The sequence below is a fragment of the Chiloscyllium plagiosum genome, chromosome 2, assembly GCF_004010195.1.
Source record: "Chiloscyllium plagiosum isolate BGI_BamShark_2017 chromosome 2, ASM401019v2, whole genome shotgun sequence".
Classification (NCBI taxonomy): domain Eukaryota; kingdom Metazoa; phylum Chordata; class Chondrichthyes; order Orectolobiformes; family Hemiscylliidae; genus Chiloscyllium; species Chiloscyllium plagiosum.
In genome coordinates this window covers 85,642,838-85,662,356 of record NC_057711.1, presented here as the reverse complement: position 1 = coordinate 85,662,356, position 19,519 = coordinate 85,642,838, and the positions used below count along the sequence as shown (strand labels likewise).

Genomic DNA, 19,519 nt, shown 5'->3' with positions numbered 1-19,519 from the left:
TTGAGTGGTGTCCCGCAGGGCTGTGACTTGGGCCTTTGCTTTTTGTAGTTTTTATAAATGACTTGAATGAGGAGATTGAGGGGTGGGTTAGTAAATTTGCAGACAACTCAAAGGTTGGAGGTGCCATTGATGGTATTGAGGGCTATTGCAGACTGCAGCATGACATAGGCAGGATGCAGATCTGGGCTGAGAAATGGCAGATAAAGTTCAACCTGGATAAATACGAAGTGATGCATTATGGAAGGTCGAACTTGAATGCTGAATATAGGATTAAAGACAGAATTCTTGGCAGTGCGGAGGAATAAAGGGATTTTGGTGTTTAAGTACATAGCTGCCTCAAAGTTGCCACCCAAGTGGAGGGGGTTGTTTAGAAAGCCTATGGTGTTTTGGCTTTCATTAACAGGGGGATCGAGTTTAAGAGCCGTGAGGTTTTGCTACAGCGCTACAAGTCCCTGGTGAGATCACACTTGGAATATTGTCACCAGTTCTGATTGCCCTACTATAGGAAAGATACAAAGGCTTTGGAGAGGGTGCAAAGAAAGTTTACCAGGATGCTGCCTGGACTGGGAGGGTTTGCCTTATAAAGAAAGGTTGACTAAGCTTGGACTTTTCTGTCTGGAGAAAAGGAGGAAGAGAGGTGACCTGATTGAGGTATACAAGATAATGAGAGGCATGGATAGAGTCAATAGCCAGAGACTTTTCCCCAGGGCAGGATTGACTGGGACGAGGGGTCATAGTTTTAAAATATTAGGAGGAAGGTATAGAGGAGATGTCAGAGGTAGATTCTTTACGCAGAGAGTTGTGAATGCATGGAATGCGTTGCCTGCGGTGGTGGTGGAAGCAGAGTCATTAGGGACATTTAAACACCTGCTGGACATGCACATGGACAGCAGTGAATTGAGGGGTGTGTAGGTAAGAATATTTTGCTTTAAATTAGGATTAATCCTTGGCACAACTTCATAGGCTGAAGGGCCTTTTCTGTGTTGTACCTTTCTATGTTCTATGTTCAATCTCCACCTAGAAGGACAAGGGCACCTAGAAGGTGAGAATGCCACCACCTTCAAGTTTCCTTCCAAGCCACAATCCTTCCTGACTTGGAACTATATTATTTTTTATTCTTTGTCACTGGGTCAAAATCTGGAACTCCTTCAATAAGAGTACTGTGTAAGTCCCTGCAGCATATGGACTGCAACAGTTCAAGAAGACAGCTCACCAACACCTTCTCATAGGCAATTAGGGTTGGGCAATAAATGTTGGCCTGGACAGTGAAGCCCACATCTCATTCATGAATTAAAAAATGAATAACCATTGCATATGAATTTTAGGGCAATTCAGCAGAAAGAGAGTCTCTAATAAAATTTGTCTTCAAGTTAATAAGTTAGAATACTTCTTAGAATAAGTTCTTAAGGTAGACTTATCCCTGCTATAATGCAAGGAATTTTAAAGTCTTCACTTAGAGTTTTACAGACTGGAAACAGGTCCTTCAGCCTAACCCGTCCATGCCAACCAAGTTTCCTAAACTGAACTAGTCCCATTTACCGGCATCTGGTCCATATTCCTCGAAACATTTCCTATCCATGTACCTGTTCAACCGCGTTTTAAATGTTGTAATTGTATCTCTTACCACTTCCTCTGGCAGCTCTTTCCATATGTGCACTACATTCTGTCTAAAAAGATTGCCCCTCAGGTCCCTTTTAAATCTTTCCCCTCTCATCTTCAAACTATGCCCTCTAGTTTTGGACTCCCCTACTCTGGGGAAAAGACCTTGGCTATTTGCTTTAACTATACTGCTCGTGATTTTATTAACCTCTATAAGATCACCCATCAGCCTCCTTCACTCCAGGGCAAAAAGTCCCAGCCTATCCAGCCTCTCCTTGTAACTCAAATCTTCTAGTCTCAGTAACATCCTTGGAAATAATTTCCCCACCCTTCTCAGTTTAATAGCATATTTCCTATAACAGGACCAGAGTTCTATGCAGTTCTCCAAATATGGCTTTACCAATGTCTTGTACAGCTGTAACATGACATCCCAATTCCTGTACTCAGTGCTCTGACTGATGAAGGCAAAGCATGCCAAATGTCTTCTTCACCACCCTGTCTAACTGTGACACCACTTTCAAGGAACCATTTATCTGAATCCTTGGGTCTCTCTGTTTGACAACACTCCTCAGGGCTCTACCATTAACTGATGTATCTTACCAGGATGCAACACTTGCATTTACCTGAATTAAGCCCGATTTGCCATTCCTCAGCTCACTGGTCCTGTTGATCAAAATCCCTTTGTATCTTAGATAACCTTCTTCACTGTCCACTATACTGCTAGTTTTGGTGTCATTTGCAAACTTACTAGCCATGCCACCTGTACTCTCATCCAAATCATTTATATAAATGATAAACAACATTGAACCCTGCACCAATCCCTGCAGCACACCGTCAGTCACAGGCCTCCAGTCTGAACAATAACTCTTTATCACCACCCTCGGTCTCTTACCTGCAAGCCAATTTAGTATCCAATTGGCTAGCTCATCCTAGATCCTAAGTGATCTAACCTTACCATTCAGTCTACCATGCGGCATCTTGTCGAAAACTTTGCTAAAGTCGATATAGGCACCATCTACATATTTGCCTTCATCTGTTTTCAAGGTCACTTCTTCAAAAAATTCAATCATATTTGTGAGACATGATTGCCCACATGCAAAGCCATGCTGACTCTCCCTAATCAGTCCTTGCCTTTCCAAATGCATGTAGATCCTATTTCTCATAATCCCCTCCAACAACTTACACACAACATTAGCCATTCTCCAGTCTTCCAGCACCTCACTCATGGCTTTTGATGATACAAATATCTTTGCATGGGCTCTTCAATTTCTTCTTTAGTTTCCCACAATGCCCTAATTGATCAGGTTCTGGGGATTTATCTACCTTAATGTATCTTAAGACTTCTAGCACCTTCTGTTGTGTAATATGGACTCTTTTCAGGACATCACTATTTATTACCCCAAGTTCTCCTCGCTTCCATTTAACTCCTCTCAGTACAGTAGTGAGAGATTGATTTCACTCAAAAGACCAAGATGTAGAGTATGGTCAAGTAGAAATGAGAAATGAAAGGTCAGAGGTTACTTGCAGTTTTGTTTATAGGCACCCTGACAGTAATTATGCAGGATAAAGTATATAGGAATAAATAAATGGGACATGTCAGAAAGGTATTGCAATAACTAAAGGTGACTTTAATCTACACGCAGATTGGAAAATCTGACTGCCATATATGGCATGAAAAAATAAATTTGACTGCTTCTGGGACAATTTCTTCAGACAGTACATTCTTAAGTCAATCAGGAAGAAGGCTATTTGAAACCTTGTAATGTGCAATGAAATAGAATTAATTAATAATCTTTTAGATGGTCATAACATGATGGAATTTCATGTTCAGTAGGAAGGGGAGAAATGTGGGTCCAAGACTAGTTTTTAACCTAAATAAAGGTAACTCCAAAAGTACGAAGGTAGAGCTGCCCAAAGTAAAATGGAAAACTAAATTAAAAGATAGGACTGTGGAGTTGCAGTGAAAGATTTTCCAATACGTTTTCCTAACTCAATGAAGATTAATCCTCATGCAAAATAAAATCTCTTTAATTGTATACAAAAGATAAGTATAGCATCAAAGTGAAATAAACAATGCACAATTATGCGAAAGTTAGTGGTAGTTTACCAGATGGATAAGGTGGATTGATTTTAAGAACCACCAATGAAGACTAAAAATAAGAGGGAAAGAGAAAAGTATGAAAGCTAGCTGGCAACATCAAAATGATAGTAAGAGATTCTATTATTATTTAAATAGAAGAGTAACTAAAACCAGTATTGGTCTTCTTGAGAGAGGCAAGTCTAGGAACTGATAATGGAAAATAAGGAAGTTGTAGAGGAATTGAACAGGTGTTTTTTTGTGTCTGCCTTTGAGACTTGCTAATACTCTTGGAAATCAAATGGTTAAAGAGAATGGGAAATTTAAAATAATCAGCATCACCAAGGACAAAGTGCTGAGAAAATCGACCTAAAATCTAACAAGTCCCTAGGACTAGATGGTCTGCATCCTAAAGTCTTAAAAGAAGTGGTTGCAGCCATAGTAGAAGCATAAAAGCATTCCAAAATTATGTAGCTTATACAAGGGTCCAAATGGATTGAAAAGTAGCTAGTTTCATTTTTATTCAAAAATGAGGACCACAGAAAACTAGAAGCTAGGTATTCTAACTAGTGTCACAGGGAAGTTGTAGGACCCCATTTTCAGGAAGTTAAAACAGGATATTCTGAACATCATAATGTGATCAGGCAGCATCGACAAGGCTTTGTGAAAAGGAAATTATATTTAACTATAGTTATATTTATTTTAATTTTCTTTGAGATTTTGAGGGCAAGGAAGATGGACTTGGATTTTCAAAAGGCATTTGTTAAAATACCATAGCAAAGATTATTTACACAAGACATGAGCACATGGCAAAAGAAATAACATATTAGACAATAGACAATAGACAGTAGACAATAAGTGCAGGAGTAGGCCATTCTGCCCTTCGAGCCTGCACCACCATTCAATATAATCATGGTTGATCATCCTTAATCAGTATCCTGTTCCTGCCTTATCTCCATAACCCTTGATTCCACTATCCTTGAGAGCTCTATCCAACACTTTCTTAAATGAATCCAGAGACTGAGCCTCAACTGCCCTCTGGGGCAGAGCATTCCACACAGCCACCACTCTCTGGGTGAAGAAGTTTCTCCCCATCTCTGTCCTAAATGGTCTACCCCGTATTTTTAAGCTGTGTCCTCTGGCTCGACACTCACCAATCAGCGGAAACATGTTTCCTGCCTCCAGAGTGTCCAATCCTTTAATAATCTTATATGTCTCAATCAGATCCCCTCTCAGTCTTCTAAACTCAAGGGTATACAAGCCCAGTCGCTCCAGTCTTTCAGCGTAAGGTAGTCCCGCCATTCCAGGAATTGACCTCGTGAACCTACGCTGCACTCCCTCAATAGCCAGAATGTCTTTCCTCAAATTTGGAGACCAGAACTGCACACAATACTCCAAGTGTGGTCTCACCAAATGCAACAAATGCTGGAGATCACAGCGGTTCAGACAGTACCCATGGAGAAAGAGCAAACTGATGGCTTGTGTCTAGATGACTCTTCATCAGAGCTGAAGTGGAGTGTGGAGAGGGCAACCTCGACTCAAAACGTTAGCTATCTCTCTCTCCATGGGTGATGTCTGATCCACTATGATCGCCAGCATTTGTTATTTTCAAATAATATTAGGATGAGCAAAGAATTAGTTAACTAGTAGGAAGCAAGACAGCAAGAACAAATAGATATTTCTTAGGTGAGCAAACTGCAATTAATGGTATGCCACAGGGATAAATCAGGAGCCTCAATTATTTACAATCTGCATTAGTGACGTGCAAAGACATATAGACAGGTTACTGAGTGGCAAAAAGTTGGCAGATGTAATATAATTGGGTAAATATGGAGTGAAGATTAGAGTGGTGCTGGAAAAATACAACAGGTCAGGCAGCATCTGAGGAGCAGGAAAATCGACGTTTTGGGCAGGAGCCCTTCATTAGGAATGAGGCCTCATTCCTGATGAAGGGTTCCTGCCCAAAACATCAATTTTCCTGCTCCTCAGATGCTGCCTGACCTGCTGTGCTTTTCCAGCACCTCTCTAATCTTGACTCTGATCTCCAACATCTGCAGGCCTCACTTTTGCCTAAATGTGGAGTTAGCCACTTTGGAGGAAAAATAAAAGAACCCTATACTATTTAAATGGTTAGAGTTTGTAAAACTGAGAGAATGCAGAACTTAGAGATATATAGCGTGCCCTAGAGCATAAATATGAAGTTAGTTTGCAGGTTCAGAAAGTGATTAAGAAGGCAAATGGAATATTTGTGTTTATCGCAAGGAAAATGGAAGACAAAAGTAGGCTGTTTTATAGCATTCATAAAACATAGAAACTAGGTACAGGAGAAGGACCTAAATATTTCGTAAAACATAGGAATTAGGTGCAAAAGAATGGAAAGAAGCAAAATAATTTCATTATGAAGTTGGAAATAAATAAAATTTCAATAAAGAAAATTTAATAAAATATAATATTTCTGGCAAGTTTCCCACGAAGTTGTTTGTAGTGGATGATCAACGAATTGTAAACAGCTTAAAAACTCTGCAGAACAGGGAGTTATGTCTAAGGAAATACTTGTGAAAAAAGTGATTTTGAGTCGTTATGCATTGCCATTTAAAAAGGTTGTTTGGTCAAACTACAAAATATCACACACAAAATGGTTTACCTCCAGTGTTATGCTATATATAGTGGACATATGTTGCTTAAAAATGCTAAAATATATTATTTTATTCAGGTATGGAATTGCAGGGACTGTGAATGTGACGGGGGATGAAGTCAAGAAATTGGACGTTCTGTCAAATGACCTCATCATTAATCTGCTGAAATCATCCTATAGTACTTCCGTGTTAGTGACAGAGGAGAACAAAGAAGCTATAATTGTGGAACCTGAGAGAAGAGTGAGTGTATCATAAATGTGGTGAATGGATGGCTTTATAATTGCATTTCCTCTGTGCCTTGCTGGTTTTCTCAATAATCATTATGATGATTACTTATACATAAATTATAGGACCAGGATTAACAGCTGAGGTACCCCGCCAGTAATGCAAAAGTGTGAACTTAACTCTAAAATCAAGGGGCATGAAGCGCTGGACCAACACAAAGCAGCATTTGCAAAGTTAGGTCCATATTTTAGCTATAATCTATTAATAAATAAATTCAATATCTCTCATATATTTTTCTATTTGTGAGGTAACTTCTTGAAAAGAGGTAAATTCAGATGCATTAGTTTTATTGTACACGTTGCAAAAACCAGTCACAACAAAATGAGAAATGATTTAAGACATATTAAACATGAGAGGCCTGTTTGAATCACGACAAAATATTTTGAAAGTAATTCTACAATAAATGTTCAAATTGAATGTTAGAGTGTAATGCCATTGTGGCATGAACAAAAGAGCTTGATTTGTGGCTCATGTTAGCTGTGTGATTTCAGGAAATGTTTTTGTCGGTGAAGTGACTAGGGAGGGATGGCTTGGGGGAATGTTAGTTGTCACCAATTAGCTTCACTCTGTCCACTATTCTACATGCTTATTTTTGCTGTTCTTAGGATGTGGTGGCCTTGTGATATTATTGCTCAGCTATTAATTCAGAGATTCAGATGATGTTCTGGGGACCCCCATTCGAATCTTGCCAGGACCCATGGTGAAATTTGAATTCAACATTTTATGTGAAACTAAGAGACTAATGATGACTGTGAAACTGTTGTCAGTTGTTGAAAAACCCCTCTGATTCACAAATGTACTTTAGGAAAGGAAATTTTTCATCCTTGCCTGGCCTAGCCTTATGTGACTCCAGATCATCACAATGAGGTTGACTCTTGCCCTATTGTCAGTTAGGAATGGGCAGTGAATAATTGCAATGTCCACATCCTGTGAGTGAATAAAAAAGATAACTATGCCCCCTCAGAAGAGTTTTCTGCAGAGATTGTTCATGAATGAGTGATTGAATTTACTTCGAATATTGCAAACAAATCATCTCCCAGAATGGGCTTCTTGTTGAATAACATTCTTTATAGAGTTAAAAATCACACCACACCACATTATAACCTGGTGTTGTGTGATTTTTAACTTTGTACACCCCAGTCCAACACCGGCATCTCCAAATCATTCTTTATAGACACTACTAAGAAGAAAACGTCCCTATAGATGTTTAGGATATCATTGTTAATTCATCATTTATCTGTTATGAGCATGAGGACATTAATGTACAGCTATAACTTACATTATATGTATGAGCCAAATTGCCTCTCGAGGCACTGATCATTCAGAAAACATCTTGATAGATACAAAGCTAGAGGAATAGAAGAAGATAGGAGTAGGCAAAGGAAAATGAAAGATATAGTTGAAGAGAGGATTTTGAATAGCTTTTTAAAAGCATTTCACTTACAAATAGACATTAACCGGTCTAATTTGTATTTGCTTTTTCTCTAGGGTAAATATGTGGTCTGCTTTGATCCATTGGATGGCTCTTCTAATATTGATTGCTTGGTATCTATTGGAACTATTTTTGGCATTTACAGGAACGTAAGTGTTTCCTTTGTTATCAGAATGTATATGAGACTTGACAGTGACTTTCAATTTGAACAATCAAATAATTATTTAAATATAAATAGTTGCTTTTTCTGAATAAGAAATGAGGGTTTGAAGCCTGTCTTTCCCTTTTATTGAGTAATCTTCTCAGAGGCTGTTTTCAGCTTCCATGAATGCCACAATGGCTACCAAGTGACACACTGGAGTGGTCTAAACCGCCTCTTATTCTTGTTTTTCAGTCCAGTAGCACCCACCTGCTGTAACTGAGTTCAGACTTTTGACACTGAGGATATAATCAGTGTGACTTAGGAATAGTCACTGCTTGGTGCACTATGTTAATACACCTGTGCTCTTTCCTGCGTTATCTGGAAGAACTGCTCTCCCTACAGTTTTTAACTCTTCCTATCCATTCACTTTCAAAAGCTGCAGTATCATGAGCACATTGACCCATAAGGTTGAGTGAGTAAAGAGGACTACAACTGACACCGAACCATATACTTTCCAGATCTGTAAACATATTGTTGAATCTGCACAGACCAGCTGATGAAATGGCTCAAGGTTATGTGTAACTGAGAAAGACAGAACAGACTGGTTGCATTCTTCAAATTTTCAATCTAGTTTGCAGGCTATATATTGTAATTGTAGTTTATGCTCAAGTTACAAGGATATGTTTGCAAAATTTAGTTTATAAAATGCTAGTCAATTGAAATTCAGAGTGCAGTCATATGTGGTGTGGGGCTCACAGGTTGCAATGTTGTAATACAAACACGTTTTATGAGAGAAGCGTCTACCTAAACGAGTTTGACTGGTGTTTTAACGTTTGCAATTTGAATACATACTTAGACTTTCCTAATGCATTGCATTTTGTTCATGTTTATTGGCATGGAGCCCAACCCATAGCAAAGAGTTAGTGTTTTGCTAAATTCATTCATTTCAACAATAGGCTGCCTGAAGCATGCTTCATGTTATCCATGAATATTAATGGCCCCATAAAATGACTCAAGCACCGACACATCAGCACAATTATCAGCACAAGTATCGCTACAGTCTACTTATTGCAGGGTCACTGATTTTCTTTTCTACATTGGATAGACTTCTGTGACAACAAAATATCACAGTGGATAACAGAGTGGAAATGCTGACAGTGTAAATTTGAGAGATTGCTTCCTGCATTATAAAGAAGAAGGGTCCACCCAACCCGAAAGATTAACTACTTTCTGTCCGCAGATGCTGCCAGACCTGCTGAGTTTTTCCAGCAATCTTTGATTTTGCTTCTGATATCTGGCATCTGCAGTTCTTCACTATTTTTGTTTAGAGGAACAAACAAATGACTTTTAAAAGGATAAACACAAAAGCTTTTGACCTGGATTTTTCTGTAAAATATCTACAGATCTATCATAAATTTGGAATATTTACCCAAAAGGAATTGGGTGGTATTTAGAACTTGTTATTAACGTAAATTTGGCTCAAATGATAAGACCATAAGACAAAGGAATGGAAATCAGGCCATTCAGCCCATTGGGTCCACTCTGTTATTTAATCATGGCTGATGGGTATTTCAACTCCCACCAAAGCCCTTAATTCCTTGCAAGATCAAGAATTTATCAATATCTGCCTTGAAGATATTTAATGTCCTGGCCTCCACTGCAGTCCATGCCAATGAACTCCACAGGCCCACCATTTTCTGGCTGAAGAAATGTCTCCTCATTTCCATTCTAAATTGACCCCCTCTAGTTCTAAAGCTGTGCCCACGAGTCCTAGTCTCTCCACCTAACGGAAATAACTTCCCAGCGTCCACCCTTTCTAAGCCATGCATTATCTTCTAAGTTTCTATTAGTTCTCCGAGGAGAAAGTGAGGTTTGCAGATGCTGGAGATCAAAGTTGAAACTTTATTGCTGGAACAGCACAGCAGGTCAGGCAGCATCCAGAGAACAGGAGATTCGACGTTTCGGGCACAGGCCCCTGAAGAAGGGCCTGTGCCCGAAACGTCGAATCTCCTGTTCCCTGGATGCTGCCTGACCTGCTGTGCTGTTCCAGCAATAAAGTTTCAACTCTATTAGTTCTCCCCCAACCTTCTAAACTCTAATGAATACAATCCCAGGATCCTCAACCATTCATCGTATGATAGGCTTACTATTCCAGATATCATCCGTGTGAATCTCCGCTGGACACGCCCCAATGCCAGTATGTCCTTTTTGAGGTGTTGGGCCCAAACTTGGACACAGTATTCTAAATGGGGCCTAACTAGAGCTTTATAAAGTCTCAGAAGTACATCACTGCTTTTATATTCCCACCCTCTTGTGATAAATGATAACATTACATTTGCTTTCTTAATCACGGACTCAACCTGCAAGTCAACCTTTAGAGAATCCTGGACTAGCACTCCCAGATCCCTTTGTACTTTGGCTTTATGAATTTTCTCACTATTTAGAAAATAGTCCATGCCTATATTCTTTTTTCCAAAGTGCAAGACCTCGCATTTGCTCACGTTGAATTTCATCAGCTATTTCCTGGACCACGCTCCTAAACTGTCTAAATCTTTCTGCAACCTCCCTACCTCTGCATACTACCTGCCTGTCCACCGAACTTCATATCTTCGGCAAACTTCACCAGAATGCCCCCAGTCTCTTCATCCAGAGCATTAATATATAAAGCGAGCAGCTGCGGCCCCAACACTGAACCCTGCAGGACACCACTTGTCACCGGCTGCCATTCCAAAAAAGAACCTTTTATCCCAACTGTCTGCCTTCTGTCAGACAGCCATTCCTCAATCATGCCAGTAGCTCACCTCAAACACCATGGGCCCTCACTTTACTCAGCAGCCTCCCATGAAGCACCTTATAAAGGCCTTTTGGAAGTCTAGGTAGATAACATCCACTGGGTTTCCCTGGTTAACTTTAACCTACTTGTTACCTCTTCAAATAATTCTAACAGGTTTGTTAGGCATGACCTCCCCTTACTAAATCCACGCTGACTTGTTCTAATCCAACCTTGCACTTCCAAGAATTGGCATGGCGGCTCAGTGGTTAGCACTGCTGCCTCAGAACCAGGGTCCCAGGTTCAATTCCAGCTTCGGGTGACTGTCTGTGTGGAGTTTGCATATTCTCCCCGTGTCTGCGTGGGTTTCCTCCGACAGTCCAAAGATGTGCAGGTCAGGTGAATTAGCCATGCTACATTGAACATAGTGTTAGGTGCATCAGTCAGAGGGAAATGGGTCGGGGTGAGTTACTCTTCGAAGGGTTAGTGTGAACTGGTTGGGCTGAAGGGCCTGTTTCCACACTGCAGGGAATCTAATTTAATCTTAGGAATCTCATCCTTAACAATGGATTTGAGAATTTTACCAACAACCAAGGTTAGGCTAATCGGCCTATAATTTTCCAACTTTTGTCTTGATCCTTTCTTGAACAAGGGGGTTACAACAGTGATTTTGTAATCATCTGGGACTTTCCCTGACTCCAGTGGCTTTTGAAAGATCACAACCAATGCCTCCGCTATTTTGTCAGCCACCTCCCTCAGAACTCTCGGATGTAGCCCATTGGGGCCAGGAAATTTATCAAGTTTTAGACCTTTTAGCTTTTCTAGCACTTTCTCTTTTATAGTGGCTACCATACTCAACTCTGCCCCCCGACTCTCCTTAATTGTTGGGATTTTTACTCATGTCTCGCACTGTGAAGACTGACACAAATTACCTATTAAGTTCTTAAGCTATTTCCTTATCTCCCATCATTAGCCTTCCAGCATCAATTTGGAATGGCCCAATGTCTACTTTTACCTCTCATTTGTTTTTTATATATTGAAAGAAACTTTTACTATCGTTTCTAATATTACTAGTTAGCCTACCTTCATATTTGATACTTTCATTTCCTTACTTCTCTCTTTGTTATCCTCTGTTGTTTTTGTAACCTTCCCAATCTTCTGTTTTCCCTGTGTTCTTGGCCACTTTATAGGCTCTCTTTTTTTTATACATTTCCTGACTTTCTTTGTCCACCCAGATAATCTTTCTTTGCTTTGGAATGAGTTTCTGTACTGTGTCCTCAATCACACCCAGAAACCCCACTGCCTTCCCCACTAAGTTCCCTTCCACAGTCCAAAGATGTGCAGATTAGGTGGATTGGCCATGCTAAATTGCCCTGTACTGTTCAGGGATATGCAGGTTAAGTAAGTTAACCATGGTGAATGCAGGGTTTCAGGAGTGGAGTGGGAGCTGGGTCTGGGTGGGATCTCTTCGGAGGATTGGTGTGGATTTGATGTCAATTTGATTCGTTCTGCACTGTAGAAATTCCATGATTCTACATTAACGTCAACATTTTCTGAAAGGAAAAATGTTCAAGATGTGATAATTAAATAGAAGTCTGGTGTGAAACCGCTGAGTACCAAAAACAAAATATAAGATTCTAAAAACTTGCTTTAAAATAGTAAATATTGGAAACACTAGGCTTGTCAAAAAGTAGTTGCAAAGAGAGGATAAGAGTTAATGTTTCAGGCTGTTGATCTTTCATTAGAATTGATCAGTAAGGTCCCTCTCTCACGCCCCCCCCCCCCCCCCCCCCCCCCCCCCACCCTGCCAGCCCAATGGTGCAGAGGTCAGAGGCACATCTATTGAGATTCTCAGTGAGATCACCTGACAAATTGGGACTGGGATCTGAGAGTTTCTGTTCGAATCATAGAAGTCCTACAGTGCATATAGAGATCATTCAGCCCATTGAGTCTGCACCAACTCTCCGAAGAGCATCCCGCCCAATTCTCGTAGCCCCACACTAATCTTAGTTAACCCACCTAGCCTGCACATCCATGGACACTACAGGGCAATTTAGCGTGGCCAATCCACCTAATCTGCACATCTATGGACTGTGGGAGGAAACCAGAGCACCCGGAGGAAATGCGTACAGACCAGGGAGATGGTGCAAACAGCATTGGCTCCCTCCCCCCGCCACCCCAAAGCTGACCTCAGCAGATTCAGTTTCAAAACAATGTCATGTGATATGTATTCTGCACTCATAAAGGCAGGCAAATTCTGCAAAGTTTTGCTTTGGTAATCCTCCGAAGGCCTGAGGCTTTCTGTTCTTGTCTCAGAAATATGGACATAGGAAATTGCATTCATTCACTCCATCATTGCTATCCAGATATTTCAAGACTGATATTGACAGCAGGGAACCCTTTTGATTTCTGCTACAACTAAATTTTGAAAAGGGGCGGTATTCTTCTGTCTACTGTCCTCTGTCCTTTGTCCTCTGTTCTCATTGGTCAAAGGAAGAATTTCTGATTTGTTTTTAAAGGGCAATTTTTCTTTAACTGAGAGAAACAATCATGGAGAAACTTTCCCCCACTTCCCTCTACCCTCATCCAATCATTTGTACTACCTCTACAGTTGTCCACTGTACTTGGGGCAACCATGTAGGTCTCACACAATCACATGGGATCAATATTTCAGTGATTTGCTAAGGCCGAGGAAATATTCTCTATTATTTCTAACTTGCCATTTGTTGTGATTTTTTTTCTGTCAGCCCCACATGAATGATAGGGTGTGCAGTTGAGATATGTAAAAACCCTATACTGCAAACAATCAGAATTACTAAGCTGATGAAAACATTGACAGCAAGTGTCATTGTTACATTTCTCAAAGGCCAAGGTTGTTACAATCCATATGTACAACCCCTACATCTTGGCAGGTGCAAACAGCTTGAAGCAGGCAGCACCATTATAGTGGACCCCCTTGGAATCTGGACCAGCATGCGGCAGGTCAGGGTGACCCTCAAAGTGGATGCCAGTGGGAACATCCTGCACCCGCCCTCCATAAGTGGGGCCGAACCTGCAGGAGGTCAGGACACATGGCATCATTGATGCAGATGGACAATCCAGAGGGGCTGATAGCAAGCCAGATGCCACACCCAGATTCCTGATGGAAACAGTTCAAGTTGCCAAGCTGCATTACTCCCTGCAAATGGAGTTCAGTGCAGATACACCTGGTCATGGCCAGACCTGTCTATCTACTCAAGGATGGACTTCCTGTTTGTGTCCCGCATGCTCTCGGTCAGATCCACCAACTTCATGCCATTATTTTTCTCTGACCACTGCCTCCTGCTAGCTGACTGTCATCTACAGGATGGACTGGCAAGGGTATGTCGAAGCTGAATGTGAGATTGTTAACCCCAGAAAACATTGAGGAGCTCAAAAGGGATTTCACGGGTTGGAGAACCATGAAGCCCTTTTTTTGAGTCTCCAGTGGACTGTTACGAAACAATCAAGGGGAACATAAAGAGGTCTTTTATCCTCAAAGGTGTTCAGAAGGTGAGAAAGAGATGTGGAAAACTGTCCAAGCTCCTGAAAACCATGCAGAACCTACTCCTGGGAGTTGATGTTACGGAGGATCTCCAGAGGTGAACAGCCAGCAAGCTTCACTCTTTACCTCAGAGGCCTCCAAGATAATCTTCTGGTCCAGGTCCACATCTTGGAGCAGGATGAGACGTGCTTGCATTTCTTCTTCCAGAAGGTACAGAAGGAGAGCTCTGTGCTCATCAGCCTGAAGGAAGAAAAGGCCATTGCAATGTCAAGGTAGTCTGACATTCTGAAAATCAGCAAATCCTTTTATGTCAGTCTGTGCGACATGAAGCCCACAAACAGCGCCACCTCCCAGTTGTTCCTGTTCTCTATCATGGAGTTCTTAGACAACAGCGTGTGGGAGAAGCTGGGCTAGCTGTTATCTCTGGATGAGCTGATGAAGGCCCTTGAGTCTTTAGAAAAAAATTAAACACCCAGAAGTGATAGCTTACTGTCTCAGTTGTATTTAGCTTTGTGGGACATTGCCAGGATCTGCTAGAGGTGTATAACAGTATGCTTCAGTCAGGTAACATGTGCGATTCCATGAAGAAAGGTATCATCACCTCATCTACAAGCAGAAGGGGGACAAGGAGGAAATTAGAAATTCGTGTCCAATTTCACTGGTGAATGCAAACTACAAAATCCTGTCTAAGGTCATCGCCAACCAGGTCAGGCAAGCTCTGGATTTGGTGAAGGCCTTTAACAGGATATCGCATATCTACATATGAAATGTGCACTGGAGAGGGAATTTGTGCTTGGATCCTACTGCTCTACAGCAACGTTATTAGTGGAGTCTCAATCAATGGTGGGAATAAGAAAAGCTTCCAGATCATATCTGGAGTCAGGCAGGGCTGCCCACTCTCTCCTGCCTCATTTGTACGTTGTATAGAGCCTTTTGCTGAGGCCCTCAGGAAGGGTGCGAGCCTGAGAGGAATGTCTATTCCAAGCAGTGAAGGCCTGCAGGTCAAAGCCTCCCTGGGTGATAGAGTCATAGAATCATAGAGTCATAGAATCAGGCCATTCGGCCCAACAAGTCCACACCGACCTTCTGAAGAGTAACCCACCCAGACCCAAACCCCTACCCTATTACTCTACATTTACCCCCATGAATGCGCCTAATCTACACATCCCTGAACACTTTGGGCATTTAGCATGGCCAATTCATCTCACCTGCACATCTTTGGATTTTGGGAGGAAACTGGACCACCTGGAGGGAACCCATGCAGACATGGAGAAAATGTGTAAACTCCACGCAGACAGTCACCCGAGGCTGGAGCTGTGAGGCAGCAGTGATAATCACTGAGCTACCGGAATCATGGAGTCCTACAGCAGGGAGACAGACCCTTTGGGCCAATCTGGTCCATCCACACTAACCCCATTTCCCTGCACTTGGCCCATATCCTTCTAAACCATTCTTATCCATGTATTTGTCTAAATGCATTTTAAATGTTGTTAATGTACCTGCCTCAACCACTTCCGTTGCCAGCTCATTCAATATGCGTACCACCCTCTGTAAAAACCTCAGGATCCCTTTTATTCTTTCCCCTCTAACCTTAAACTGTAGTCCTCGATTCCCCACCCTGAGAAAAAGATTGAGTGCATTCACCCTATCCAAGCCTCTCATGATCTTATACACTCTTATAAGATCCCCCCTCAGTTTCCTACGCTTTAAATAAAAAAGCCCTATCTTGTTCAACTTCTCCCTATAACTCAGACTGTTGAGTTCTGGCAACATGCTTATAAATTTCTACTGCACTCTTTCCAGTTTAATACCATGCTTCCTGTAGCAAGGTGACCAAAACTGAACACAATGCTCCAAGTTCAGCCTCACCAACGTCCTATACACTTGCAATATGACTTCCAAACTGCTATACTGTGCAAAAAACTTCTTCACTGCCCTGTCTAACTGTAAGTCCACTTTCAGAGTACCACGCACCTGAACTCCAAGGTCCCTCTGTTCCACTGCACTCTTAAGGCCCTACCATTCACCATGAAACTCCTACCTTGATTTGACTTAACAAAATGCAAGACCTCACTCTTTTCTGTATTCAACTCCATTTGCCAAATCTCGGCCCACTTCCCCAGCTGATCAAGATCCTGCTGCAATTCCTGATAACCTTCCTCACTATCCATGATACCTCCTATTTTAGTGTCATCTGCACACTTACTAATCATGCCTCGTACATTCTCATCCAAATCATTGATATAGATAACACAGAACAATGGGCCCAGCACTGACCCTGAGGCACTCCACTAGTCACAGGCCTCCAGTCCGACAATTATCCTATGACTATTACCCTCTGCTTCCTACCATCAAGCCAACTGTCTATCCAGTTTGCCAACTCCCCCACGATTCTATGTAATCTAACCTTCCAGAGCAGCTTACCATGTGGAACCTTATCAAAGGCCTTACTGAAATCCACATAGACTATGTCTACCACCCTGCCCTTGTCAACCTCCCTGGTCACTTGTTCCAAGAACTGTAAGAAATGTGTGAGGCATGATCTCCCATGCGCAAAGCCATGCTGACTATTCCTAATCAAACCCTGTCTTTCCAAACGCATGTATATATTATTTCTCAGAATCGTCTCAAGTAACTTAGCTACCTCAGATGTTAGGCTTACTGGTCTATAGTTCCCAGGCTTTTCTTTGCAGTTTTTCTTGAATAAAGGCACAACTTCCGCTATCCTCCAGTCTTCCAAGATCTCACCCATGGCTAACAATGATGCAAAAATATCAGCCAGGGCCCCTGCAATTTCTTCTCCAGTTTGGAGGGGCTGAGAAATGCACAAAATCTTGGGAGAAGCACATTGCCAAGGTGAGGCGGAAGCTGGTCTTTTAGAAACACCACTCCTTCTCCATTGCAGATATCAGGTGCGAGGCGCTCTGTCTATTGTTGTACTTGGCACAGGTCTGGCCCATTTCCCGAATCTACGCTGTTGCAGTCACCTGAGTCACCTTCCACTTCACCTAGAAATCGAAGATGGACCAGGTCTGGAGGGAGTCCATTTACAAAACTCTGGATGGGGAGCAAGAACGTACCCAACATCACACTCATCCTAATGACCACCTTTGTGTGTGGCTGCATCAAGCTGTGCATAGAGCCTTAATACGCAATCACCGTGTCACTTTGTAATGAGATTCTACCTGTCCCCAGTATTGTGAAGAATGAGGCAGGTCTTGTTGCCGCAGAACACTCCAGGCAGTTGAACCATTCTCTACCACCTGTCCTCTGTGGAGAAATTTGCAAAAAAAACACCTTTGACCACAAGTACAACAGGAAGTGGTCAACACATATCATCCTTGAGACCCTGTGGGTAAAGGAGGGGGTAGATCCTGCCACATGATTCTCTGAGCAGACTGTCTTATCACCAGAACTTTCCAACAAGCACCAAGACATCGTTTGGTTGATAGTGATAATGGCACTACCTGTGAGATCCTTCTTGTCTGCCCGGTCTGTCTGTGCCACTGCACACTGCCCTTGAAGTGGCTGCTGGGGTGTTCAGACTGTAACACATCTCCTTCTGGAATGTGCCTTTGCAAAGGAAGTCTGGAGGAAGATGTAGTGGTTTTTATCGCGGTTTGTCCTGAGCAGTTACGTGATACAGGACTCTGTCCTCTATGGTCTGTTCCCTGGGACACACACCGTGACAAGCATTGACTGCACTTTAAGGGCCATCAACTCTGTGAAAGATGCTCTTTGGTCCACTCAAAACTTGTTGCTCTTCCAGTACAAGGAGTTGACCTCAAACAAATGTTGCAGACCGGCACATTCCAAAGTCCAGGACCATATTAGGAGGAAGGTATAAAGGAGACGTCAGAGGTAGGCTCTTTATGCAGAGAGTTGTGAATGCATGGACTGAGTTGCCAGCTGTGTTGGTGGAAGCAAGGTCATTGGGGACATTTCAGTGACTGCTGGACATGCACATGGATAGTAGTGAGTTGAGGGGTGCGTAGGTTGAGTTACTATACATTAGCATTAAATCTCGGCACAACATTGTGGGCCAAATGGCCTGTTCTGTGCTGTACTTTTCTATATTCTATATTCTATGTGCTGAGAGATGCAGAGATGCACTGAAGCTTGGGGCAACTGCTCCCAAGGCTCCATGGGGAAAGACCACTGTCTGAGGTCCTTCTGCCAAAGTTAAACTGGGATCTGTTCAGTTATCAGATCTTCCTGCTGTCTCAAATTATGTAAAATCCAGTTCAGGTAAGAGATGTCTTTGGTTTATTTAGATAGAGTCAAACTCTATTGTTTGTTTTCTTGATATGCTACTGTACAGAACTCAACTGCACTTGTGATTATGTATATTATATAAATTTATTTTTTATGAATAATGTATAGCTTTGTAATAAAAAGTATCATTGTTTCATTGCACGGAAACAGACCCTTCGGTCCAACCCGTCCATGCCAACCAGATATCCCAACCCAATCTATTCCCACCTGCCAGCACCCGGCCCATATCCCTCCAAACCCTTCCTATTCAAATACCCATCCAAATGCCTCTTAAATGTTGCAACTGTACCAGCCTCCACCACATCCTCTGGCAGCTTATTCCATACACGTACCACCCTCTGTGTGAAAAGGTTGCCCCTTAGGTCTCTTTTATATTTTACCCCTCTCACCCTAAACCTATGCCCTCTAGATCTGGACTCCACGACCCCAGGGAAAAGACTTTGTCTATTTATCCTATCCATGCCCCTCATAATTTTGTAAACCTCTATAAGGTCACCCCTCAGCCTCCGATGCTCCAGGGAAAGTAGCCCCAGCCTGTTCAGCCTATCCCTATAGCTCAGATCCTCCAAGCCCGGCAACATCCTTGTAAATCTTTTCTGAACCCTTTCAAGTTTCACAACATCGTTCCGATAGGAAGGAGACCAGAATTGCACGCAAAATTCCAACAGTGGCCTAACCAATGTCCTGTACAGCTGCAACATGACCTCCCAACTCCTGTACTCAATACTCTGACCAATAAAGGAAAGCATACCAAACGCCTTTTTCACTATCCTATCTACC

General features: G+C 42.0%; 1 protein-coding gene across 1 annotated transcript in view; it reads left to right on the top strand.

Annotated features, from left to right (window-relative positions):
* LOC122561580 (fructose-1,6-bisphosphatase isozyme 2-like) overlaps positions 1-19,519 on the top strand; it is a 56,137-nt gene that overhangs the window by 6,181 nt on the left and 30,437 nt on the right. Inside the window, exons 2-3 of the mRNA XM_043713401.1 lie at positions 6,390-6,552; positions 8,086-8,178. Of these exons, the coding sequence (XP_043569336.1) occupies positions 6,390-6,552; positions 8,086-8,178 (256 nt within the window). The remainder of the gene's footprint in view (positions 1-6,389; positions 6,553-8,085; positions 8,179-19,519) is intronic.